This window comes from Phoca vitulina, unplaced genomic scaffold, assembly GCF_004348235.1.
Source record: "Phoca vitulina isolate PV1807 unplaced genomic scaffold, GSC_HSeal_1.0 scaffold46, whole genome shotgun sequence".
Lineage (NCBI taxonomy): Eukaryota > Metazoa > Chordata > Mammalia > Carnivora > Phocidae > Phoca > Phoca vitulina.
In genome coordinates this window covers 51,564-77,856 of record NW_022589749.1, presented here as the reverse complement: position 1 = coordinate 77,856, position 26,293 = coordinate 51,564, and the positions used below count along the sequence as shown (strand labels likewise).

At 51.9% G+C, this 26,293-nt stretch overlaps 2 protein-coding genes across 4 annotated transcripts in view; one reads left to right on the top strand and one right to left on the bottom strand.

The window, feature by feature from the left end:
• HNF1A (HNF1 homeobox A) overlaps positions 1 to 13,518 on the top strand; it is an 18,368-nt gene extending 4,850 nt beyond the window's left edge. The window contains exons 2-10 of one of the 2 annotated variants that reach the window (XM_032431447.1): positions 2,791 to 2,990; positions 7,210 to 7,396; positions 7,847 to 8,088; positions 8,922 to 9,073; positions 9,212 to 9,413; positions 10,005 to 10,196; positions 11,284 to 11,405; positions 11,494 to 11,638; positions 13,373 to 13,518. In XM_032431447.1, coding sequence (XP_032287338.1) covers positions 2,791 to 2,990; positions 7,210 to 7,396; positions 7,847 to 8,088; positions 8,922 to 9,073; positions 9,212 to 9,413; positions 10,005 to 10,196; positions 11,284 to 11,405; positions 11,494 to 11,638; positions 13,373 to 13,500 — 1,570 coding nt within the window. In that variant the 3' untranslated portion in view covers positions 13,501 to 13,518. Of the gene's footprint in view, positions 1 to 2,790; positions 2,991 to 7,209; positions 7,397 to 7,846; positions 8,089 to 8,921; positions 9,074 to 9,211; positions 9,414 to 10,004; positions 10,197 to 11,283; positions 11,406 to 11,472; positions 11,639 to 13,372 lie in introns of both variants that reach the window. The other variant, XM_032431446.1, reaches the window with a different exon arrangement.
• CUNH12orf43 (chromosome unknown C12orf43 homolog) lies at positions 11,546 to 26,156 on the bottom strand. Of its 2 annotated transcripts, none has more exons than XM_032431449.1 (6): positions 25,953 to 26,156; positions 20,462 to 20,504; positions 20,180 to 20,278; positions 17,372 to 17,445; positions 16,479 to 16,569; positions 11,546 to 16,008 (listed from the first exon to the last, which is right to left on the bottom strand). In XM_032431449.1, the coding sequence occupies exons 1-6, from the start codon at positions 26,092 to 26,094 to the stop codon at positions 15,657 to 15,659; spliced, it is 801 nt and encodes a 266-aa protein (XP_032287340.1). In that variant the 5' UTR covers positions 26,095 to 26,156; the 3' UTR covers positions 11,546 to 15,656. The 2 variants fall into 2 exon arrangements, with proteins under 2 accessions (XP_032287340.1, XP_032287339.1); XM_032431448.1 differs by having other exon boundaries at positions 14,639 to 16,011; positions 25,953 to 26,155.
• Positions 26,157 to 26,293: the final 137 nt, after the last annotated feature.

Genomic DNA, 26,293 nt, shown 5'->3' with positions numbered 1-26,293 from the left:
ACAAGGCTGGACTTTGTACTGCCCTTCCCTCCAGGCTCTGACTGGCACCTGGGGAACAGGGGAGGGGTGGAGGAGGAGCCTAGAAGCCCCTAGATGCAGGGAGGAAGCAGAGCTCGCTCAGGGAGGGCTCTGGGGGATCCGGGCAAAGCGAAATATTCTGGAGTCCCAGCTAGGTCACTTTGGACAAGTGCTCACCTTTCTTTTTTTTTTTTTTTTTTTTTTTGAAAGATTTTATTTATTTATTTGAGAGAGAGAGCACATGAGAGGGGGGAGGGTCAGAGGGAGAAGCAGACTCCCTGCCGAGCAGGGAGCCCGATGCGGGACTCGATCCCAGGACTCCAGGATCATGACCTGAGCTGAAGGCAGTCGCTTAACCAACTGAGCCACCCAGGCGCCCCAGTGCTCACCTTTCTGAGGCTCAGTTTTCCCATCTGTGAAAATGGGCATATGAGTAGCACCTACTTCCTAGGGTTATGGTAAGCTTTACATGACCTGCCCTTAGCACGGTGCCCGGTTCATGGTAAATACTCAAGAAACATGAATTCTCACATCTAGCATTTTTACACAACTGGGATCTTGCCGTACGGATTGCTGACTAATTCAAATTGAACTCTCCCCGCCTCCCTTTCCTCCCTACGTGTATGGGAACCGCCGATAAAAAGGAGGGAGTCACGGGGCCCAAGCTGCTGAAAGGCTCTGTGCCTTCACCCCAAGAAGGGCCCTGTCAGGGAGGGCAAGACCGGGCTGGCTCCTTGGGAAGGAGAGAAGGGGGAAGGCAGTAGGGGGCAGGCTTCAAAGTGCTGGGGGTTTCTTTGCTTTTTTTTTCGCAGTTGACTTTTCAATGTTCTGTAGGCATGTACAGCATATTATCTAACATCATATTACATTATTTGAAAAGCACAGAAAAGTAACAGAGGACACGGTCCCTCTCCCCGTCCCCAGCACCCCATTCCCGTCTTGAGACAACCGATGTCGCTCGTCTCTTCTGTGTTCTGCTATTTCATGCAAACACAAGCAAATACACAGGACTCTTTTGTGCCATTTCGGATTTTACACAAACAGCACAGCAGACCCACCAGACTGTTCCGTGTGGGCGCGGGCAGAGCTGCCTCAGTGCGTTTTTACGGCTGCGTCCACTCGAGGCACCACCAACCATACCCTTCTGCCCGACACTCAGGTCGTTTCCGATATTTCGCTGCGGCAAGCAACAAGGTGACCAGCTGCCTCCAGCACATGCCCCTTGTCACACGTGCAAATGCTGGAAAGCTCAAATTCTTAGAAGCAAATTGCTCAAAGGGGTGAGGACCTCAGGCTTTGGAACCACCCGGAGCTGAGTTCAAACCCCAGCTCGGCCTGTTCTCAGCACTGTTGTATCGAGCTGCTTTTATCCGTCACCATATTTGTAATACAAGCTCAGGAGAGGACCAGGGCAGGAGAGGAGGGTTGAGACAGAACAGGAGAGGGAGACAATCTGTGTGGTACAGGCCCTCAGACCTTCCCCGTCCCCCAGTGAGCAGAGGACGGCTGCAGGTCCCTTGAGTCTCTCCAGTGAGAGTCTCAGCCCACAGAGTGCAATTTGGGGGGCTCAAACACACACACACACTTTTTTTGTACAAAGCCTCTGAATACCAGCCCGTAACTCCTTCACCTGGACCCGCCTGCCCCCGTGCTGTAGGGAAACTGGCCAGGACACAGCCTAGGGTTTAGTGTAGATTAGCAGGAGGTGTTTTGACTCTTATGTGATTTTTACCTGATAGGTTGACTTAGAATGGGATCCCTCCAGGGACGGGACTCTGCTGGGCTGGCTCTGTGACCTTGGGTGGAAGATTCGACACAAGCACTCTTAGCCTCAGTGGCCCTGGCTGTAAAGTGAGAGAATCCTGTTTCTCTCCTTGTTTTCAGACCCATTTCTTCCCCAGTAGGTCTCCTTCATCCATCCATCCATCCACCCATACCCCTATTCACCTATCCATCTACCCTCCCATCCATTCATCCAACCACCCATCCATCCATCTACCATCTATTTATCCTTCTATCCATCCATCCACCATCCCATTTACCCACCTATCTCCCCATCCCTTTATCAACCTACCCTCCCATCCATTCATCCACCCACCCATCCACCATCCCATCCACCCATCTATACATTCCCCTACCCATCTACCCCTCCCATCCATTCATCCACCCACCCATCCACCATCCCATCCACCCATCTATACATTCCCCTACCTACCTACCCCTCCCATCCATTCATCCACCCACCCATCCACCATCCCATCCACCCATCTATACATTCCCCTACCCACCTACCCCTCCCATCCATTCATCCACCCACCCATCCACCATCCCATTTACCCATCCACCCAACCACTCATTCACTGATGCATTCACCATGGACGCACATTATGTTGGGCCTATTCTGGGTGCTGAGAACCTGACAGTTCCTGCCCTCACAGTGTTTACAGTCTCTCACAGTGGATAAGACATAGCCACAAATAACATTTCCAGGTAGGATGAGGGAAGGATCTTTAAAGGAGGCACAAAGGTGAGGACCTTCCCTATCTGGCTTGTAGGGCTTTGGGTGGGAGTCTGTTCATGTCTTCATGTCTGTCCATGTGTCCCGGCATGAGTGCCTTTACCTTGCTGTCCTGGAGCCCGAGTGTAGGTCCTGGGCTCCACACCGGCTTCCACCCACAATCCCCACTCTCAGGGCTGACAGGACCCCCAGCCCTGCCTGCACCCCCCCGCACCCCCCTTGCTGAGCAGGTTCTGTCCTTGCCCCCCTCCTAGGGAGGACCCATGGCGTGTGGCCAAGATGGTCAAGTCCTACCTGCAGCAGCACAACATCCCACAGAGGGAGGTGGTCGACACCACTGGCCTCAACCAGTCGCACCTGTCCCAGCACCTCAACAAGGGCACCCCCATGAAGACGCAGAAGCGGGCCGCCCTGTACACCTGGTACGTCCGCAAGCAGCGAGAGGTGGCCCAGCGTAAGTAACGAGCACAGCCCCATCCTCCTGGCGGGGCCCTGGAACTCTCTGCAGCTCAGGGTGGGGGGAGCTTCTCCCACGTGACTGGGACAGGTTGCCTGAGAGGAAGTCAGCAGGATTCAATGGGCACATATTTCCTATTCTGCACAAGGCACTCTGGGGGAGGGGAGGAGGCTGGTCCTGGGCATCTGGAGATGGAGGAATTGTGTCCCTGCCTTCTAGGAGCTCTGGGTGGGAGAACAGATCATTATGCTGCAGCGAGACATGTATTATAATACAATAAAAACAACAGTAACAGCTAGTGTTTCCGGAGCGCCAGGGCAGCGTAGTACCACGTCAAGTATTTCAAAATATTAAGCTGGCAGAGGACCAGAGCGTAATCTATTCTTCCACGGGGAGGCAAGGGCATCAGGAAGGACCACACCAGGAGAACTTTCAGCCTAAGTCTTAAAGTCCGAGTGGAATTTTGGCTCATGGAGACAACAGGGAAGGGTGTTTTGGGCAGAGGGAGTGGCCTGAGTAAAGGCTCAGAGGCAAGGTGTATGCTCAGGGACTCCTTCACTGAAAGCCCCGGGAGACCTGGCCACACTATTGTTCAGGGAATGGTGGGTTTCCTTACTCAGACCTCACACCCCACAAAATCCCAAGTGCACTCTCACTTTTTAGCCTATGTGTAAAAAAAAATTTTTTTTAAGATTTTATTTATTTGTGAGAGAGAGAGAAAGAGTGCGTGCACAAGCAGCGGGGAGTGGAAGGAGGAGACTCCCCGCTGAGCAAGGAGCCTGGGATCATGACCTGAGCTGAAGGCAGATGCTTGACCCACTGAGCCACCCAGGTGTCCCCCCAAATTTTTTTTTAATTTCTTTTATTAATTATCTGCTTTTTAAAAAAGGTACTACATACTAGTTTAAAAAAATAGGGGAAAATAAAGAGTTTACAATAGAAATTAGGTGTCCTCCTAATGGACATTCCTAGTCTCATGCATCCTTCCAGAGATATTTTATGCATACACTACAATATATAATATATATATTTTTTCCTCTCTTCTTTGAAGGGCTGCTAGCTGTTCTGTTATTTGGAGGTACCATTATTTGTTTAACTGGTTCGCTACCAAAGGACTTTTAGGGTTTTTCCAATGTGCTGTTAGAACCAACTGCTTCAAAGAACATCCTTCTTTGTATATGTGCTCACACGAGACTGTCTGTAAAGTAATTCCTAGAAGTGGAATTCTGGGTCAGAGTAGGTACTTTTTTTTTTTTTAAAGATTTTATTTATTCACTCGAGACACAGGGATACAGAGAGAGAGAGAGAGAGAGAGCACGAGCAGGGGGAGAGGCAGAGAAAGAAGCAGGCTCCCCGCTGAGCCAGGAGCCGGACGTGGGACTTGATTCCAGGACCCTGGGATCATGACCCGAGCCGAAGGCAGATGCTTAACCATCTGAGCCACCCAGGCGCCCCAGAGTAGGTACTTTAAAATCTTTGATAGACATTCCTGTAGCTCCGTATGAAGACATGGTGACAATTTGCATGTCTGGTAATTAAAAAAATAAACTTTTTTCCCCATGCTTCCTAAAAATATATTAAAATGTTAAAGTCCTCAAATTCACATACTGATTTGCTCACTCATTTAATATTTACTTATTTACTTATCCATTTTTACAAGCTGAAAAGTTGCTTTTTTTTCAAGCTGGGAAGTTTATTAAAGTGAAAAGTTTATTAAAGTGAAAAGTACACTCTTGAGATATGAGAGCAGGTGAGCTTGAGAGAGAGCAAGCTACACCTCATTTAATATTTGTTTATTTATTACTTTTTAAAGATTTTATTTTTAAGTCATCTCCACACCTAAGGTGGGGCTCAAACTTACAACCCTGAGATCAAGAGTCACACGTTCCACTGACTGAGCCAGCCAAGTGCCCCACCTCATTTTATATTTATTGAGCATCTACTATTTACCATTTTCTGTTGAACATAAAAAAGCAGCTTTTAAAAGCTGTGATGATCATTTATATAACTTATTTTTTAAAACTATGACATTGGTAGGGGCACCTGGGTGGTTCAGGCGGTTAAGCATCTGACTCTTGATTTTGGCTCAGGTCATGATCTCGGGGTCATGAGATCCAGCCCCGCTTCAGGCTCTGTGATGGGCGTGGAACCTGCTTAACATTCCCTCTCAGATTTCCTCCTGTCTAGCCCCCCAAAACTATGATATTGGTCTTATCAAGGGGCTGATTAAAACATTAAGTTAATTGGATTGCCTGGGTGGCTCAGTCGGTTGAGTGTCCAACTCATGTTTTCAGCTCAGGTCCTGATCTCAGGGTCCTGGGATCGAGCCCTGCATTGGGCTCTGTGCTTGGCGTGGAGTCTGCTTGAGATTCCCTCTGCCCCTCCCCCTGCTTGCGCACACTCTCTCTCTCTAAAATAAATAAATGAATATAATCTTTTTTTTTTTAAACATTTTATTTATTTATTTGACAGAGAGAGAGATAGCGAGAGCAGGAACACAAGCAGGGGGAGTGGGAGAGAGAGAGCAGGCTTCCCGCCGAGCAGGGACCCCGATGCGGGGCTCGATCCCAGGACCCTGGGATCATGACCTGAGCCGAAGGCAGACGCTTAACGACTGAGCCACCCAGGCGCCCAAATGAATAAAATCTTAAAAAAAAAAAAACCACCACCAAAAAACCCCATTAGGTTAATTAACATTTACCGAGCAATCACTATGGTAAAGTGTTAATATTTTCTTACAAGGATGATCACTGATTGCTTATTCGTGCAGAAATAGCAACACACACCGATGCCCAAGGAGCCAGTGGCCCTGCCACCTGTACCCGACGGGCATCCTTTGGGTCTCCGCGGGCTGGGACTGTATATGACCTACTTCGAAGGCACTATCACTAAGTGTTCTTAGAAAACTAGCATGGCTTTAATTTACCCTTCTTAGCAGGTAAAACTTAAATTAACACATACTAAGCTCTTAATTTTAGAGTAAGTGTAGACTTTCGGAACTTCTGGGCGGGTAGTACAGAGAAATCCAGTTTACCCCAGACCCAGTTTTCCCTATTATTTACACGAGTATGGGACATTTGTCACAATTAACAAACCAACACTGTCACACTGTTATTAAGTCCGTACTTACTTTATTATTCAGATTTCCTCAGTTTTTCCCCAATGTCCTTTTTCTGGTCCAAGATCCCATCCAGGTGTGGACATACTGCATGTTGTTGCCATGTTGCCTTAGGTTTCTCTGGCTTGTGACAGTTTCTCAGACTTTCCTTGTTTTTGACAGCCTTGACGGGATAATCTTTTTTTTTTTTTTTTTTTTAAGCTGAAATATTTTAGTTTTCTGGGCCAAGTCACAGTGTCTGGTACTCCAGATCTTGGGCCAGCCTGCTGCCAGGTGAGATGGCCAACTGAGTCAGTGAGTGGCCACCTGCGCCTCAGCTGCTGAGAATGTTGGAATCTGAGTCAAGCGGGCTTCTAGCGGCTTCTAGGGTTGGCTTTCGGTGGCTCTAAGCCCACGTCTCCCCAGAGCACTGGGGCTGGCTTTACCTCGTGGCACTTGGATGGTGAAGGCACAGAATCTGCACTATCTCTGACTCACTCTCCCTGCCTCCCCTCCCGTAAAGATGGCTTTGCATTTATCTGTTCTAGTCTCCTGGTTGCTTGCTCAGGGAGAATCTAAGAGTTTCCATTAAAGTGGAACTAGCTGACAAGGGCTGGCTGGGTCTCTCCTCTCCTGGCTAATGCTTGCATTTTAAGTGTGATTTACAGGTCTGCAAAGTTTAAAATAGCTCTGAATCTACTCAAGAGATGTGGCTCGAGTTTCTGTTCTACCGTGCAGCCCTGGAAAGATATTCAGCCTCTCTGAGCCTCAGCTTCTTCATCTGTAAAATAAGATAGCAAATGTGTTAAATCCGAACGAATGCTAATGCTTTCCTGGAGCCTTACATTGAGAAGGATTATGAGCTTCCATCTTGGCGCACTAGAAAAACTGTGCAGCGGTTGATTAGCGATGTCTGCCTGGGGCACAGGTTAAGACAGGGGTGGCACGTGTGCTGTGTGTTTGTCATCACTGGATTAGGTGATTTCTAAGTTCTAGCTGTAAGTGCCTCCTGGCTCAACAGCTTGGGACTGGGAAAGAATTAGGAGCATGGTCAGATGAACTGAAGTGGGAAGGTGGGAGTGGCCAATGCCCCGCTTACGGCTCTCTGTGTGTGCCTAGAGTTCACCCACGCAGGGCAGGGCGGGCTGATTGAAGAGCCCACAGGTGATGAGCTGCCAACCAAGAAGGGGCGGAGGAACCGTTTCAAGTGGGGCCCAGCCTCCCAGCAGATCCTGTTCCAGGCGTATGAGAGACAGAAGAACCCCAGCAAGGAGGAGCGAGAGGCATTGGTGGAGGAGTGCAATAGGTACGATGGTTGGTGGGTCAGCAGGGCTGGTTTGGTCTGGGCTGGGGCAAGGCTGGGGGATGGTGGCTCTGGGTTCTGAGGGAGGCTCCCCAGTCCTTGAGTGCTCCTGCTGTTGGCCCAGGAGCACTCAAATCCTGCTCAGTGTCTGAAACCTAGCTCCATTCCTAGCACCCACTCCCCCCACCCATCCAGGCAATCCTTGAGTGGCTGCTCATCCCATTCACCCTCATTACGACCCTATGGCTATTTTGCCCACTTTATGAATGGAGAGGCTAAGAGAGGTTAAGACACTTGCTCAAGGTCACACAGCAGCACTGGGATTGGAACCCAGATCTGCCAGCTTTACACACTAAGGGAGAAGCCTCCATCAGAACTCTCTCCCCTACCTCCAGCCCCGGGAGAGGTTCCTCTGAGCCTGGCCTGGAGGCTCACGAGTGGCCATTTCTGCAGGGCGGAGTGCATCCAGAGGGGGGTGTCGCCGTCGCAGGCACAGGGACTGGGCTCTAACCTCGTCACGGAGGTGCGTGTCTACAACTGGTTTGCCAATCGGCGCAAGGAAGAAGCTTTCCGTCACAAGCTGGCCATGGACACATACAGCGGGCCGCCCCCGGGGCCAGGCCCGGGCCCCGCCCTGCCTGCCCACAGCTCCCCGGGCTTGCCCCCACCCGCCCTCTCCCCCAGTAAGGTCCACGGTGAGTGCTATGTGGCGGGGGTTTGAAATAGTGGGTAGAGGGGGCAAGAGGGTAGGCTGGTGAGCTGGGGAGCACCACGCCGGTGGCAGTAACCACCCAAACCTCTTGGCACTTCAGCTTGGTTCCTTATCACTCCCCTCTACTCATTACCCTCCTCGATCCAGTCCTCTCCTGTCCACCCCAGTGACCACACCATGCCATTCAATCCAGCCTAACTTGACTCAGGTCACTTCCATTCAATTCATTCATTTAAGATCAACTCAACTCAACTCATTTCAGTTCAGTTCAATTCGATTCAATTCCACTCTGTGCAACTCACTATAATCCAACTGAGTTCCTTTCAATTCCACTCGGTCCAGCTAAATATAATCCAAGGAAATTAAGTTAATTTTGCATGGCTCAGTTCAGTTCAATCCAATTCAATTTGATCCGATTCGGTTCAACTCCATCATGCTCAATCTACTTCAATTCATTTCGGGTTCAGTTCAACTAGATTCCAGTTCATTTAACTAATTCCGGTTCCTTCTATTCAACTCTGTTCACTGCAGTTTCATTTCATCAGTTTTAGTTCATTTTGACCCAGATGTCTTTCATTGCACACCTACTGCCTATCACGTATAGCTCTGGCCAGGGGGGCCATGGAGCTAATAAAATGCAGGTCTTGCCTTCAGGGAGTTGGAAGCAGCCAGCCCAGGACCTGGCAGGAGGATGCTCAAGTGCAGTTTGCTGGGGCAAAGATGGGGCAAGTGAGCAAACTGAGGCAGTTGGGAGTGATGAGGGCCACGGAGGGCAGGGAAGTGGGGTGCTGAGGCTGGACGCGGCCCCCATTCCAGGTGTGCGCTATGGACAGCCAGCAACCAGCGAGGGGGCGGAAGTGCCCTCAAGCAGTGGCGGTCCCTTGGTGACAGTGTCTGCGCCCCTGCACCAAGTGTCCCCCACGGGCCTGGAGCCCAGTCACAGCCTGTTGAGCACCGAAGCCAAGCTGGTGAGTGTCCCCACACGCCGCAGGTGGGGAAGACCCGTCCAACCCCATCTTCTACCTTCCCTTGGCTGGGAGATTCTGGAGTGGTCCCCAGGGAGACTATGGGGCCCCACTCAGACTCAGCTTGGTTTCCCCTCCAAGGTCTCAGCAACTGGGGGCCCTCTGCCCCCTGTCAGCACCCTGACAGCACTGCACAGCTTGGAGCAGACCTCCCCAGGCCTCAACCAACAGCCCCAGAATCTCATCATGGCGTCGCTTCCCGGGGTCATGGCCATTGGGCCCGGCGAGCCTGCCTCCCTGGGCCCCACGTTCACCAACACAGGTGCCTCCACCCTGGTTATTGGTAAGTTGGTGGGCATGGGGGGGGGCACCTGGGTGGGAGGGCTCCCGGGCTCCCACAGAATCCAGAAGCTGGAGGAGCCACCGGAGCTCATTCATTCATTTGCAGACTTACTGAGTGCGTGCACTATGCTCCCTCAGTGATACACAAGTGAACCAAACAGACCAAAATCTCAACGACTCCAGTGGGGAGGCAGACAGCAAACACAACACACACATTATAGAGTGTCTCGGAAGGCAACATGTCTATGGGAAAACTGAGCAGGGGAAGGGAGATCAAAATCTTGTAGGTTTTGGGGTTTTTTATCCTATTTTCTTTTTAAGCCCAGAAAGACTTTATTTGCAGGAACCTTCATGCAGAGGCTGAGTATGTAAGACACATAGGGAGCTACTGGGAGAGGGGTTAGAGGCTCAGAGAGGGGGAGTGACTTGCCAAGACCACGTAAGTTAGAGATGGGTCCTAGTGCAAAGGTGTGTCCTGGTCACTTCTCCTGTCCTCCCACCCACTGGCTCTGGGAGGGAGGGACAGTGCCCCGGGGTCAGTGCTGGGCCAGGTGGTAGGAGGCCGGGCTGACTCCCGTTCCCCCCACCCCAGGCCTGGCCTCCACTCAGGCACAGAGCGTGCCAGTCATCAACAGCATGGGCAGCAGCCTGACCACCCTGCAGCCAGTCCAGTTCTCCCAGCCGCTGCACCCGTCCTACCAGCAGCCACTCATGCCCCCCATGCAGAGCCATGTGGCCCAGAGCCCCTTCATGGCCACCATGGCCCAGCTGCAGAGCCCCCACGGTGAGCACCCCTAGCCCCACGCTGGGGGAGGGGGTGGGAGAGGCTGGGTGTCCACGAGCAGACGGGGCGGTCTGCAGGGGCTCAGACGTGTGCCTGCAGGCCAGAATATGTGTCAGCGTGTGAATAGGTGTGGCCGTGTGCGCACACGAGTTTCTGTGAGTGGATGTGCATGTGGGTGTTCATCGGTGTTTGCAGGTGCACACCCACGTGTGGGAGGAAGGTCATAGACCTTCCTCTGAAACGCGCGGGGCCACGTGTATCTCAGACTCCACTACTTCTCTGACTTTAGAAAAACGTGATATGGGGTATCGACAGTCTACTCTAGCACACTCCCGGCAGGGCTCAGGGCAGCATCCTGTCATCTAAGCCCTGGGATTTCTGCGGCAGAAGGGAGAATGCCACGGAGTGGGTTAATAGACTTCCATAACCTCATTATCAGGTTCCGGTCAGTTTGCTACCAAATGAGCTCCAGTGCTGACTTTACACAAATCTGTTGGTTTTCAGACCTTTTTGGAATTTGGAATTGGGGGTAAGGGCCTGTGGGCCTGTGTGGGTTTGCTTGAGGGCCCGTACTTACGTGTGTATGGTTTTATCTGAGTCGATGTGAGAATATGTGGTTTATGTGCTTTTCTGCTGGTGCCTGTGTGTGCTGTGGGGCTGGGCTGTAGATGAAACTCCGGGTTACATTTCGGAGAGGTGTCCTGGAGGGGGAGCTCTGCTGGCCCCTGCTCTGCACCCCCCCGCCCCGCGGCCTGTACTTAGTGCGGCAGCGCTGGGTCTCCCACTGCCCTTCGCACTGGTCATCCCCGGGCGGTGGGTGTGGGTTCCTGGGCCTCCCCAGCCTTCCCTCCACCAAGCCAGCCTGAGCAGGCTCTTGTAGTTGGGGTGAGGGTCTAGCCCCTCTATCTGGAGTGCCCAGTTTTGGAAATCTGTCCTGAGTCCTCAACCACTGCTCCATCGGGCCATTTACCAGGCCCCATGCCCCACTTCCCCCGGAGCTCCCAGCTTTGAGGCCCCCTTGGGAGGGGTCCAGCCTGGCCCGGGGTGCCATGTCTTTATATCCACCTCTCTCCTCCCTCCTGGCCAGCCCTCTACAGCCACAAGCCTGAGGTAGCCCAGTACACCCACACGGGCCTGCTTCCGCAGACCATGCTCATCACCGACACCACCAACCTGAGTGCCCTGGCCAGCCTCACGCCCACCAAGCAGGTAAGGCCCAGGGCCGCCTGGCCCCTTGCTCAGGCCACTTCCCAGAGTGCACCCATGTGGGGCTCAGGAGGCTGCTCTGCTCCCCCAGGTCTTCACCTCAGACACTGAAGCCTCCAGTGAGTCCGGGCTTCATACGCCGGCGTCTCAGACCACCACCATCCACATCCCCAGCCAGGACCCTGCAGGCATCCAGCACCTGCAGCCTGCCCACCGGCTCAGCGCCAGCCCCACCGGTGAGCAGCCTTTCCCTGCTCCCTCAGTTGGGGAGGAAGGTGTGCCGCAAATGGGAGGGCACCCTGGTTTCCCCTGAGCTGAGCCAAGAGGGGTACGAAACCACAGGAAAATGGGCCTATCTTACGGGATTAGCTCACTGACTTGGTTGAGGAAAAAGATTAAGTAACTGCAAGAGAGAGGAGAGGGTGCTAGCGAGGAGTACGCCGGGCTTGCCGTGGGCCAGAAGGGGCTCACAGGCGTGTTCGTTTGGCTCAGGGCTTGGCACTGGTTGAGTACGTTGCCCACGTTTAAAAATTAGCTTTCACAAAGAAATCGTGGTTTCTGGCTTTTCTTGGAAAATTGGAGACTCGTGTTCCCACGTAGCAACAATAGAGTGTGGGCTCTCCAGGTCACCACATCCTCCTTGACCCATTTGTTTCCATCCCGACGCCCCAAGTCTGCAATAATGAAGAGTGGGCACTTGGGAGCCGGGCTGCTGGGCTCTGAGGCTGCACGCGATCACTTGTTACGTGTGCGACTTTGGGCGGCTGCTTCCCCCCCACAGCCCCCTCTGTGAGCCTCAGGTTCCTCCATCCAGCCCTGGAGGCTGCGGGGACAGTTACTGAGGCCTCCACAGGGCCAGGCTCCACGCTTTCTCCACCGGGTACGGGTCATCATCCCCATTTTACAAATGAGAACGCAGACACTCAAGAGCTGTGGGACTTGGCCTTGCCTCCGACAGTGACTAGGCCGCAGGGCCAGGATTTGAACCCAGGTCCAAAATCAAAGCCCATTCTCTTAGCCATCGTGATCAGTCAGGGTTCTGGTGAGACACAGAACCAACAGGAATGCAGTTGGCCCCTGAGCAACACGGGGTTTGAACGGCACGGGTCTGCTTAGACCCCGATAGTTTTCGATACAGCACAGGACGGTAAGTGTACTTTCTCTTCCTTATGACATTCTCGGTAACTTTTTCTTTTCTCTAGCTTTAAGAATACAGTGTATGATACCTAGAACATACAAAGCATGTGCTGACTGTTTAGGTTATTGGTACAGCTTTGGGTCAACAGTAGGCTGTTAGAGTAGTTGAGTTTTTGCGGAGTCAGAAGTTCCATGCAGATTTGTGACTGTGCAGGGGGTCAGTGCCCCCAGCCCCCCCGCACCGTTCAAGGGTCAACTACATATATACACGTGTATTTAGGGAACTGGCTCACACGCCTGTGGGGCTGGTAGGTCTGAAAGCTGTAGGGCAGGTCAGCAGGCTGACAACAGAGGCAGTTTTGAGGCAGGATTCCTTTTTCTCTAGGAAACCTCAGCTTTTGCTCCTAAAGCCTTCAACTGACTAGATGAGACCCACTCATGTCATCAAGAGAAATCTCCGTTACTTCCAGTCAGCCGATTTAGGTGTTAACCACGGCTACAAAGCGCCTCCACGGCAACACTTAAATGTTTGGTTTAGTGCCTGTCCTACAGCCTAGCAACCCTGATGCACGAAACTAACCACACCGTCTCACCAGGGCCTCTCGAATGTTTCCACCGAAAAGCCCTGAGGCGGCCACTCCCTGGGTGGCTGCAGAGCCTGGCTGGGGGGTTGATGAGACAGGTTTGGTTTTGGGGTCTCGTTATCTGCTGCAGTTCGGGGGGTGGCGAGGCCCCGTGTCCCCTATGCCAAGTGCCCCTTGGGGGGGGGGGGTGCACGAGGCGGGGTCGGGGAGGGCCGGGCCGGCAGCCAGCTGTCTCACTTGCCCCTGCAGTGCCCTCCAGCAGCCTGGTGTTGTACCAGAGCTCCGACTCCAACAATGGCCACAGCCACCTGCTGCCATCCAACCACAGCGTCATCGAGACCTTCATTTCCACGCAGATGGCTTCATCCTCCCAGTAACCATGGCAACCGCCTCCCAGGGGCTGGGCCCTGCCTGGAGCCTGCATGGCCTGCTTGGGGGGTGACTGGGACATCTGAGCCTGTGAAACTTTCACTGCCACGGGACAGCGGCCTGCCCTGGAAAACTGTGCCTCGGTCCCCATTGCTCTGTCAGCGTCAGAAAGGGTTCCAAGGCTCTCCGACCTCCGGAGGGACCATTCCTGATGCTCAGGGTCAATTTTGTCACTTGGAATAGAAGGGAGCAGCCTTTGGACTCTGGTGCCCCCAGCCTGTGCCTGTGGAGAGCCCCGGAACCCCCAAGGGAACCACACGTCTCAGGACACGAGGCTCTACAGCCGTGACTCACTGAGCTCCGAGAGGCCCAGGGTCAACATGGCCCCATTCTGTCCCCTGGGTCCTGACCAGGCCCCTCCCCTCTGCTCCCCTTCCAGCTGTAAACCCACATGCCCATTTGTACCAACCCCTGCCCCCCAATCACATGAGCTTTCCCCAAGTGGCTACTCTGCGCTGGAGCCTGGGGCTCAGAGGCCCACGCCCTGCGAGCGCTCAAGCCAGCAGTGAAGGCAGGCAGGGCTCTCCAGCTTCTCTCGTCCTGGGCCCTCCCTCCCCCTGGCTTCCAAGACGGCCAGTTTTCTTGGCCATTCGTCCCCCTGGGTATCACACCTTCTCATGCCAGCCTGCCATCTTGCCTCTACGGGAAAGCCCTCCTCAGGGCTAGGGAGTCATCCCTGCCCCATGGGAGCCTTGTGACTGCGCCTGGGGCTTGTCAGGTGTCTGGGCAACAGTGCCTCTGGCCTGTGGGGCCTTGCGGCCCCTCCCTGGTTTGGGGGAGAAGCTGCGGAGCTCAGAAGGTACCAAGACCTCAGCAGGTGGCAGAGCTGAGGTGCCCAGAGGCAAGAGGGAAAGGTCCAGGCAGTTCACAGCCACACCCTGGAGCCTGAGGTCCCAAGTGCCACCAGGAGAGACAAGGCAGCTGTGTAAGCACCCTGGGGCTGCTGCAGATCACCTGGCCTTGCGGACCGCTCCCACCCTGGGACTCAGGACTGGGGCCGGGGAAGAACCAGTGCCCCCTGCAGCTTGCAGCCAGCTAAGGGCGAACCTGTACATTTATTTAACTTTTAGTAAAGGAAATGAGGAACGGAGTATTGGAAATGAGTACTGGAAACTTCTTGCTTGTCCACACATTGCCCAGATGGGGTTGGGTGGGCAGACGGAGGCGGAGGTGGGCCAGGGGCCTGAGGGGAGATGGGTCAGCACACACACTCTCACGTCCCACCTCTGTCTTTCGTGCTCTGCCAAACCTTGGAGGTAAGGCCACGAAGCCAGAATTTCACCTTAACCCTGAGCTGCTCCTCTTCCCGGCAGAACATTCCTGGTGTGTGAACCCCCGTTCGTAAGTGCTGTGACACTTCCTGAAGTCTTGAGGCTGGGGTGCAGGAACACACCCTGGGGTGCAGGCAGGAGGACACCACCTATGTGATGTTTATTTAAACTGTCTCATCAAGATTCAGCATTGATATTGGAGACATCACCCCGATCACTTTGTTAAGTTTGGGGTCTCTCGACAATTTATTTTCAATAATCTGGTTAGCTCAGAGACATGATCGTGCATGGTATATTCACAAATGTGGAGAAAAAAAATTCTGGAAACCCGGGGGGGATAAAATCTCTCTCCTTTTTCAGACAAGGTTATATCAAGTCTGTGCGGCCTGGAGACAGAAGTACAAAACTCTTTCTGGGCCAACTCCTTCCCTCAATTTCTTAAGGCTGTCTCCCACACCAGGTTGAGAAGGTGGAGGGAAGGAAAAGCTCTCCCTTCACTCGCTCTCCTCAGTCCTGGGAAGATAGAAGCTTTAGCACTTGATCAATAGTCTTGAATAACTGGATGGCTCCTTTTTCCTGAGGCCATGGAATGTGCTGGTACCACAGGTCTGCCCCAGCCCCCAGTGGGAGCCCGGATGGGCAGGCCTTGATTAGTCTTCTCATCCTACAGCCGTCTTTGTCCTGACCCTTGGGCAAGCCCCAAACATGGGCCAAGTATGGACTTGCCAGCCAAGTCCTTGAACTTGGAGAGGGAGGTGGGGCTTGGAAATGCCTTGTCCCTGGCGGGCACCTTGTCCTCAGGGCTAGCTGAGCCTCGTGCCCGTGGGCAGGGATCAGTTTGCAGGCATGGCCACTGCATTCTTTGTTGGTGGGAATGGGGAAGCCTCATTGGCCTTCTTGGCTTTTTTCTTCCTTCTCTTCTTTTTGGTCCCAAGTGATGCGTGGTCTCCATTGAGCTGGGGTGACTGCTTTTCCGGCTTCCCAACTGCGGTCCCACTTGTGGTGGTGGTGGCGGCGACCAAGTCGGTGCTGGCCTCCTTCTTGGCTTTCTTTCTCAACTTCTTTTTCTTCTTCTTTGCCTCTCCGTCCACTCTGATAGGGCCGTGGATGGCAGACTGCTGGAGGATGTCGGAAGCCGACACCGCTGCCTCCCGGCACCGCTGCCACTCCTCCTCGCTGTCCTCACTGCTGCAAGGGGAGGGCACCGAGTGGCCATGGGGCCCGGAACCGCCTCTCACCACCCTCGGTCTCAGCCACAGGGAAGAGGTCACAGCGGGAGGCGGCTAGAGGGCTCCGGCTTGGGAGTGAGGCCGGCCAGGTTCCAACCCCGGCTTCTCTGCTTCCCAGCTGTGTGACCTCATTAAGTGACTTCACCTCTCTGACCCTCAGTGTCTTCGTCTACGAAATGGGGATCTTAACAGAGCCCAGGCCTCACAGGGATGCCCCAGGAGTGAGGTATCTGGCACAAGATGGTGCTCAAGAAGCAATAAAAATCCAAAGCCAATGCCCAACAGACCCTTTTCTCCCTCCCACTGAGGGCACCATTTCTCGAGCTACCTGACAGGGCTCCTCCTTGGCCTGGATCTGATCAGATTCTGCCTGGCTATACAAAGGGCAAAAAGGAGGGAACGCGAGGAGAGGGTGTGAGACCTCACCTGGAGCCGGAAGGTAATCGCTTTCGGCCAGGCTGGGGAGCAGCTTTCTGCTCGGAGCCTCCAGGGACGGAAGTGAAGAAGAGGCGGAAGCCTGAAATCCAAAGGGCCAGAGTCAGCAATACCAGGGGCCGGCCCCTCCTCCCAGGCGCCAAGGCAGCCCTGCCCCTGCCCTCAAGGAGCTCCACGGAGAGGGGAAGACCCAGGAATCACTAGTGGTTGGCTGATTACAAAAATATGCCTCGGGGCGCCTGGGTGGCTCAGTCGTTAAGCATCTGCCTTCAGCTCAGGTCATGATCCCAGGGTCCTGGGATCGAGCCCCGCATCGGGCTTCCTGGTCAGCGGGAAGCCTGTTTCTCCCTCTCCCACCCCCTCTGCTTGTGTTCCCTCTCTCGCTGTGTCTCTCTCTGTGACATAAATAAAATCTTAAAAAAAAAAAAAAAAAGATGCCTCGTGTGTCGAGAGGCACGCGTGACGCCTGCCGGAGCCAGGGGACGGGGTGCCTGAGGGGACGCCAGCTGTCCCATGAGGGCAGCAAGCCCTAAGAGGAACCGGAAGGCAGCAGGTGAACCTTCTGCGTCAGGTGGCTTCCAGAGTGGCAAGTGGGCTGGGCACGGGGCAGACAGGCTCCCCCGGGGGCGGCTGGGGGTGCGGCGGTGAGACAGCCCCCCTCCGGCTCCCACACCAAAGGTACTTCAGGCGAGAGACCTCATTTCTCAGAGCCCCAGCTTCCCCTACGGCTCCCCCTGTAGACGGGGGTATCATCACCACGATGCCCGCCTCAGAGGGGGCCGTGTGCATCAGAGAGTGGACCGAAGCGCCGTCTGCCGCCCGGACACACATCAGGTGTGTCGTCAAACACCACCTGGCATTAACATAACAGTATGACTGCTCACCATCATCCTCTGCGGGGACTTTCTGTACCTCGGCCTTTGCCGGCTCCTTCACAACTTCTGAGATGGTAATTGAGCTACGGAAGGAGGAAATGGTTGATTTAGGATGAGATTTTGGGGTAAAAAGAAAATAATTAAAACTTTTTTTTTTTTTTTAAGTGGAAGGGACAGGGGCATGTGCCCGATTAAAGATGGTAACGCCTATAGCCGTAACATGCTGAACGGCCCGTCGGCGCGAATGGCAACACTTCCTTGTTCGAACCCCACTTTATTCCAGAAAGTGTTGAACAAGTTTTAAAGATACCAACAGTACAAGAAAATGAATGCATGGGGTGCCTGGGTGGCTCAGTCGTTAAGCATCTGCCTTCGGCTCAGGTCATGATCCCAGGGTCCTGGAATTGAGCCCCGCATCAGGCTCCTTGCTCAGCGGGAAGCCTGCTTCTCCCTCTCCCACTCCCCCTGCTTGTGTTCCCTCTCTCTTGTCTTTCTGTCAAATAAATAAATAAATAAAATGTTAACAAAAAAAAAAATGAATGCAATTTCAAATAGAACAAAGAGAAAATAGGCTAGGAAGGACAGAAATTGCTGGAGAGAGGTTGCATGGTTTGCTTTGAGTGTCCTGGCAGCAAGCATGAAAAGGGAACTAAGACCAATCTGTAGAATTGGTTCAGAGGTCAGCTTCTACAGCAGGGCAGACCTATTTTTTGTTTCTTTTCTTAATTTTAATTTTAATTTTTTAAAAATTTGAGTAATTATGGGTTGACATGCAGCTGTTAAGAAATAAAACAGAGGTCCCGTATACCCTTCCCTTTCCTCCCTACGGTAACATGTGCATAACTAGCGTCCAGGATCACAACCAGGAAACAGACATTGATATAACCCACTGACTTTACTTACACTTCAGAGACCTGGCTTTGAATCCTGGCTTCGTCACTTCCTTGCGGTGTCCCCTTTGGCAAGAGACTTCATCTCTCTGAGCCTCTGTTACTCACCTGCACACCGAGAATAGTAGCCCTATGTTTTAGAGTTATTATGGGATGAAATGATATAGTGGGTATCAAGCACTTACTTAGCATAGAGCTTGGCCACAAGCAGGTGCTCAGTAAATGGCAGCTATGATGATGATGAAGATGGTTACTGCCATCAAGCTGAGCAGCGAGAAGTACTGAGATCAGGAAGCATCTCTCTGGTGAATGCTGATGAAGTCACCATGCACTGCAGAGAACAACGCTCCCACAATGTCCTGGCAGCAAACACAGCAGCGCACTGGGTGCATTCCCCTAACTGCCTTCCCTACATGCCAAAGGCATCCCCTAGAGCGCTGTGCAGGAAAGCAGGGTCAGGGCACAGAGCCTCTGCTGCCCAGGGGCCTAACTCCAACCTGAGTATCTGACACAGTGGTTCAACGTCGGTCTGCAGGGGACATCAGGCAATGTCTGCAGACATTTTTGGTTGTCACGACTGGTGGTGGTGGTGGTTGGTGGCGGGGCGGCGGGGGGAGATCGCTATTAGGATGTCGTGGGTAGAGGCCAGGGATGCTCACTGTTCTACAATGCACAGGGTGGCTCCCCACAAACAAGAAAGATCCAGACCAAAATGTCAGGAGTGCCAAAGCTGAGAAACCTCGATCTAACACAAGGAACCAACTAGAGTATCATTTAAGTCTCTTTTCAGAGAAACACAGAAACACCACGGGGAACATGCTGACCGTGGTTGACCTATATCCTGCAGGGTTTCCACCTGGGGAAGCGTCCAATGTGGATCTGCAATGCCGCCAGGCCTCGTTCACCCTGGAGCCAAAGGGTCATGAAGACAAACTGCTCCCACGTGTTGAAACGCCACTAGCTACTTCCTACGCACGTTTACCACATTCGCGAGCTGGACTGGTACTGAGGCTGTGACGGCTCAGGCTTCGAAGGTCTGGCCCAACCTTCCGTCTCAGAGTGCAGCTGGCTTATACTTTGGGAAGACACGTTTCTCTTTTTGATAAATTGAAGGACTACGGCCTGAACATCTTCATCTCCCTTTCAAAAGCTGGTGGGGCTCTGCCAATCAGGAATAGATCTAGACCCGCGTATCCTGAAATGTGTTCCAGGCTACACTGATCAGTCTTCCCTGAAACAAAGCCACTGTGGCCATATGAGTTTGGAAACTGCCGGGCCAAGCCAAACCACACAGGTCTCCTGACTGCAGGATTCTCAAGGCCTTGAATATACTGTTATGAATCTAAGTCTCCAAGGGCACAAGGGGGTATATAGATTGCAGTGTTGCCCAACTTCTTAGCTGTTGGACCCCTTCTTTTGAGAGCCATGCTTTGGACTTGGCGCCTACTTGAGGAATGCCGACCGGGATCTGTACAAATTATATTCTCAAATGCAAGAAACAGAACCAGTAAGGCACTGGGCATAAAGAAAGTACCCCCAAAATAGTAGTTTTGGCTGTCTCTAGCCTTCTTGTGGTGGGAATGAGCTCTTGCTTCTTGGGTTCCTCTTATTTTCATGGTAGCAGGATAATGCAGTAGTTAAGAGTGTGGCCTTTAGAGCCAAACACACTTGGGTTTGAGTCCCAGCCTTGCTCCTTACACCCTGTGGCTTCGAGCAAACGATCCTTCTCCCAGAGAGCCCGTTTCCTCATCTACAGAATAAGGACAACGATAGCACCTGTATGGTGGGCTGGTTACAAATGCCATGAGGGGACATAGGCCACGTGCTTGCCCAGTGCCTGCTTGCAGACTTTGAGCTCCCAGCTGATGTGAGCCATCCCTGTTTGTATTAAAGAAGGCAGGAGAAGAGAAAGTATATCTTTGGTTACCTGTCCAGCAGGGCTCCCAGTTTCTTGGCTACGTGAGCTCGGAATTCGGGGGTGGTCTGAAGTTCATTGCCATCTTGTTCATGTTCATCCACTTTATGCCTACAACACACACGAAAGCACCTCACTTCCTGCCAGCTCAGCAGCTGCCCCCTCCATGAGGGCAGGGACTCCGTGGGCTCGTTCACCCTGACATTCCAGGGTCTAACCTCGTGTCTGGCACATGGCAGGGGATCACTATTTGTTACAAGGGTGGATTAAATTTGAACCCAACATGCACAGTACCTGAGGCTCGGCTGGGTGGCTGGCCGCTGATTATTTCTGACATCTGTAGAAATAAGGAAAATTGAGGCATTTATAAAGGAAATGTTAACAATGTCCGTTGGGCGTCGGACGTGATTTACACGTGTTAACACACTGAATGCTCCCAACAACCCTGTTAAAGGAGTTATTAACGATTTTGCAAAAGAGGAAGCTGAGGCAAGGAGATGTAAACTAACTTGGCCAGAGTCACACAGCTAGTAAGTGACAGAGTTGGGGCAAGACCCAAGTCATCTGGCTCCAGAGCCCCCTCTTAACCACCACGCTGAACAAGAAAGTCTAAGTGTATTTGATTCCAGTGTTCACTGCACACCTACTATGTGCCTGCCTGTGTGCTAAGGGCCTGGTGGTCATTCACTCAACCAAATCCTGAAGCTCTGATACTACCCAGGTGGTGGTCCAGTTGCTGAACAATTTAGATATAGATCCCAGCCCTCATGGACCTTCCATTCTAGTTGGTGGATATGGATGACAAAAACTACACAATTAAAATATAAAATTAGATAATGATAAATACAGAGGGAAAAAATAAAGCAGGGGAAGGATGTAGGGGAGGGACTAAATGGGGGATCATTTTATAAAGGTGGACAGGGAGGACTTCACTGATAGGTCACATGTGAACAGAGATTTCAGAGAGGCGAGGGAGTGAGTCAAGTGCATACCTGGGGAAGAGTCTTCGACGTAGAGGGAAGAACACCTGCAAAGGCCCTGAGGCAGAAGTTTAGAACCAGCCAGGAGGCTGGTGTAGCTGCAGCCCAGTGAGTTGGGGGAGCAGCAGAAATGGGGACCTTGTGGGATCGGGAAGGGCCTGGTGGGCCAATATAAGGACCTGGACCTTGAGGGAGGTGAGGAGACACTGGAGGATTCTGCACAGAGGAGGGACATAAATGGACTTGGGATTTTCCAGCATGTCTCTGGCTGTGTCGTGGACACAGACCATAGTGGGGCGATGGCAGAAGGAGGGGGCCTCGGCAATCATGGAGACGATGAGAAGTGGCAGGGCTCTGGATGCATGTATTTTGAAGCAGTCAGCAGGATTTTGCTGATGGACCAGATGGATGGTGTGAGAGACAAATGAAAGATGGTTCTCAGGTCTTTGACTTGAGTAATGGGACAAAATGCGCTTGTGTATTGAGGGAGCCAATTGGACAAAATGATTACTTGGTAAATCTGGGCCCCAAGCAGGGCCTCATGGTCTTGAATGACTCCAGAGCACGCAGTTCACGTTGTGGTCTGTGTCAAACGTGCTCTGGGGCACAGCACACAATGCCAAGTGCCCAGTGCTCCTGGAGTCGGGGAACCTGGGAGCCTGGGATGGACCCCGTCCTTTCTTCTGAGCACACAATCACAAGGAGGAGGAGTACTTCCTCCATCATGACTACACAGCCAGGGCAGTGACATAATGTCTCGGAGCAGCAACAGTATGAGGCCCCAGACCCCAGAAGACAGGGTTCAGTTCTGGTTCTTCCACTGTGCCTCTGGGCAAGTCACTTTACCTCCCCAAGCCTTTGTTTTTGTCATCTATAAAATGGGGATAAGACCACCAACTTCCCAGAGTTACTGTGAGGACACAGTGAAGGTTTACAGTTTTGGACACTTTGTCTGCAGGTTTATCTCCTCCCTGGATTTGTAAGCGGCTGGAGCACATGGTCTACCTCTTGTTATCTTTACATCTCCAGCTCTTGGCGTAGTGCCTTGGTGTGAAAGAAATGTTGCATAGGGCATTCAAAGTGTATGTTGCCCTAAAATATAAGTGGTTTGAGGTGTGGGTGATCGGTTCCTCATTACCGGATTAAAGAGCTGTATCAGGGGTTACCTTAATAATATAGTCACTTATGGGGTACCTGGGTGGCTCAGGCAGTTAAGCATCCAACTCTTGATTTCAGCTCAAGTCACAATCTCAGCGTTGTGAGATGGAGCCCGGCATCAGGCTCTGCACTGGGCGTAGAGCCTGCTTAAGATTCTCTCTCTCCCTCTGCACCCCCACCAACTTGCGTGCACATACTCTCTCTCTCAAAAAAAAAAACAAAACACTTAATAATATAGTGACCTACATTTCCACATGGTCATGGACCAAAGGATGGGAGTTTTGCCCACAAAAGGCACTTGTCTGTGGCAGGGAGTGAGTGGCAGAACAGCAGTTAACAGCATGGGCTTAGAGTCAGAAAGACCTGGATTTATGCCTGACTCTGCTACCTACAAGCTGGATGACCTTTCTGAGCATCCACATTCTCATTTGTAAAATGCGGCTAATAATTGCTGGAATGGTATTGCTGGAAAAATTAAACTAGACAACAAATACGAAGTGTTTAGAACAGGGCACACAGGGGCGCCTGGGTGGCTCAGTTGGTTAAGTGTCTGCCTTCAGCTTGGGTCATGATCTCGGGGTGCTGGGATCAAACCCCACATTGGGCTCTCTGCTCAGTGGGGAGTTTGCTTCTCCCTCTCTCTCAAATAAATAAATGAAAAAAAAACAAAAAACAAAAAAAAACCGGACACACAGTAAACGCTCAACTCATGGTGGCTATTACTATTAGAATGACCCAAGAAGGGGCGCCTGGGTGGCTCAGTCATTAAGCGTCTGCCTTTGGCTCAGGTCATGATCCCAGGGTCCTGGGATCGAGCCCCACATCGGGCTCCCTCCTCAGCGGGAAGCCTGCTTCTCCCTCTCCCACTCCCCCTGCTTGTGTTCCCTCTCTCGCTGTCTCTCTCTCTGTCAAATAAATAAATAAAATCTTTAAAAAAAAAAAAAAAAAAGAATGGCCCAAGAATGTATGTCAAGTAGTATTTTTCCTGGCACACAGAAGGTGCTCAGTAAGTAAGAGGGCTGATTATCAGCAGCTACGTCTACTTTGGTCAGCAGAAGGTTTATGATTTCACAAAAACAATGAGTGGCAAAGCTGCTATCTTGGATGCCACTCCTCCCACGTGCATCTCTTTTGTTGGTCAAAGCTGTTCATGTTTGAGACTCACGACAATCCTAGGACTCAGGCATTTTACACATGAGGAAATTATGGCTCTCAGAAATTATTTTACTTGTCTGGGGCCAGCTTCAGAGCTGGCACTTCATATCAAGTCCTCCCTTTATTGCCACAGAGAAATCCATTCTGTCAAGGCAGAAGCAACTGGACCGAAGTCTGGCTGGAGTCTCAGTCCCTCACTCATCAGAGAAGTGCCTTTCTGGCAAGTTCATTAAGAACTATTTTCCTTAGGTGCTAGGCCGTGGGGATACCACGGTGAAGAGACAGGCCAGATCCCAGTCTTCGTTAAGTTCACACTACGTAATCTCTCACTAAAATATTTGTGGAGCAAGTCAGGCCAGGATTAACTCCCCGACAAGTCCTAGGGATGCAGGGATGAAAGGAAAAAAGACAAGCAGCAATCGCAGGGAAAAAGGAAGCACCATCTCTGAAGGGAATCGCACAAGGTATGATGGTGACACTGTGAAGACATGTAACCAGCTTTTCTGAAGAGGTGGTATCTGAGCTGTAACAAAGGGCAAGCAGGAGTTAAGCAGGAGAGAGAAAGTAGTCTATGTAGAGAGCATAATCACATGACTACTACCACTTATTGGGCCTTTAATACGTGCCAAGCATTGTAGATGTATCACCTCAGTTATTTCTCAACCTTGGGGAGGGGAGGTGGGACTACCATTAACCCTACAAGTGCCTTGCCCAAATTCTCATTGCTAGTTGAGTGATGGAGTTGGAAAGGCAGACCTGTATGTAGAACCCGAAGAGAAAAGTGCTGAGTTATGGTGTCCAGGGATGAGGCGATATAATTTGGAGTCTACCTATGGGAAATGCAATGTGGCAGGACAGCAGGAAGGTAGAGGTAGGCAGGGAATGAATTACCAAAGGGCTTGTAAGTCCTTTTAAACAAAAGCGGGGGTTCTTAACCTTGATTTGCTATGGCCTGCTTTGGCAGTCTGGTAAAGCCTGGATCCCTCCTCAGAACAATGTTTGAAATGCATGAAATACAACACATATGATTACAAAGAAAGCCAATGATACAGAAATCCAGTTATCATTAATAGTAAAAAAAAAAAAAAATTGGCACATTACTGAGTAAGGGACAGGTGAGGCTAGGTAGGTAGCAAGAGACAGGTAGGGGGCTATGTGACCAGGCTCATCCATATCCTAGAGGTGGGGAAATGTTATAGACAAGATATTAACCAGACAGCAGGGAACAAAACAAATCCATCTGGTTTGTTCTAAATATAGACAAGATACTTTCATAATATTTACAAACCCACCTTGTCCTAAATGTTATAGACAAGATATTTAGGATAAAAGCCCTCAGTGGCAACCCATTCCAGCCGCCTCTCACTCTAGAGAGCTTTCCTTTCCATTCTCACCTTCCCTTAATAAACCTTCGCTTCATTTCACCCTTTGTCTGCCAGATTCATTCCTTGACTCTGTGAAACAAGAACCCTGCAGCAACCCTGCAACATTACTATATGTGCTTCTTTATTAATGCATTGTCTTTATTAATGCATTAAGATCTACCGATGGGCCTAAAAATGACTGCAATGTTAAGGCAGGGATGAGTGTAAATTATTTTTTCCCAACATCTAATTGTGAATAAAATGATATTTTGATACATAAAGACTGTGATGGGATATGAAAATCTGTGATTTTGTTAGGACCAAGTAACAGGTATTGCCCAAACGACTGTAGTTTGTGGCTCACATGCATGACAGAAAAGGATGCTAAATTTCAAATGCAGGTTAATGAAAGTAAAGGTGAAATATCTTTCCGATTCCAAATTCACGGATCCTCTGGATTCTACCCATAACTAGGAATCCCTATGTTGAAGGGCTTCGGATTTATTCTCAGGGTAGTGAGAGTCACGGTCAGACACGTGTAAGACTCAGCTCGCTGGCTGCCCCAAGGTCTGAGAATGAGCTCGCTGGACGCGCGGTAAGGCTGGAGACCGGTATCCAGCAAGGCGGGCTGTCGCAGTCATCTCGGAGAGATGGCGGACTGCGAGAGTGCGGCAGTGACGATGGACCAAAGGAAGCAGAGGGAAGACACATTCAGGTGCCTCAGTTTCCCTGACTGGGATAATGGAACAACCCTCCCTCTTGCACCTGCCCGCTTTTTTTTTTTCCTCAAAGATTTTATTTATTTGACAGAGACACAGAGAGAGAGGGAACACAAGCAGGGGGAGTGGGAGAGAGAGAAGCAGGCTTCCCGCGGAGCAGGGAGCCCGATGTGGGGCTCGATCCCAGGACCCCGGGATCATGACCTGAGCCAAAGGCAGACGCTTAACGACTGAGCCACCCAGGCGCCCCAGCCTGCCCGCTCTTTGAATCTGAGTTCCACCCAGTCCCTGGAGCTTTCTCAGGGAGAGAAGTCGAGCCCCGGTCACACCCTCCTCACCATCCATCCTCTGAGACCCCAGGGGAAGATCCCATGCCTTTCCGCCAGACTCCCAGAACACAGCCTCCTACCTGCTCTTGGCTTCTCCGGCCCTCCCTGGCGCTGCGCCAGGCCCCAGGCCGGCATCGCCGCCTCGCGGCACCGTGCCAGCTCCTCCGCTTCGCTGCTGCTGCTGCTCTCCAAATCGCTCAGGGTGCCACAGGGCGCCGCCATCTTGGGCTACCGCAAAGGATTGTGGGGAGCACTTCTACTAGCGAACCTTCTCCACAACCACAGAAGGGCGGAGAAGCGCAAGGTATTGTGGGGATTGTAGTTCTCCGACTCCGGCCGCCCTTGGCCACGAACCACCCAAAGGGTTTCCTCAAAGGTGAGAGCTAGAAGGGCCTAAGAGGTGAACTTCTCCATCCTTTTC

What these genes read in the sequence shown, in the direction of transcription:
- CUNH12orf43 (XM_032431448.1), bottom strand. Translation starts at nt 26,094, where the DNA reads ATGGCGGCGCCCTGTGGCACCCTGAGCGATTTGGAGAGCAGCAGCAGC. An exon ending in CTGGGAGCCCTGCTGGACAG is followed by an intron (nt 17,446 to 20,179) that starts GTAACCAAAGAT and finishes CTCCTTCCGTAG; the next exon opens with CTCAATTACCATCTCAGAAG. An exon ending in CGATTACCTTCCGGCTCCAG is followed by an intron (nt 16,012 to 16,478) that starts GTGAGGTCTCAC and finishes CTCCCCTTGCAG; the next exon opens with CAGTGAGGACAGCGAGGAGG.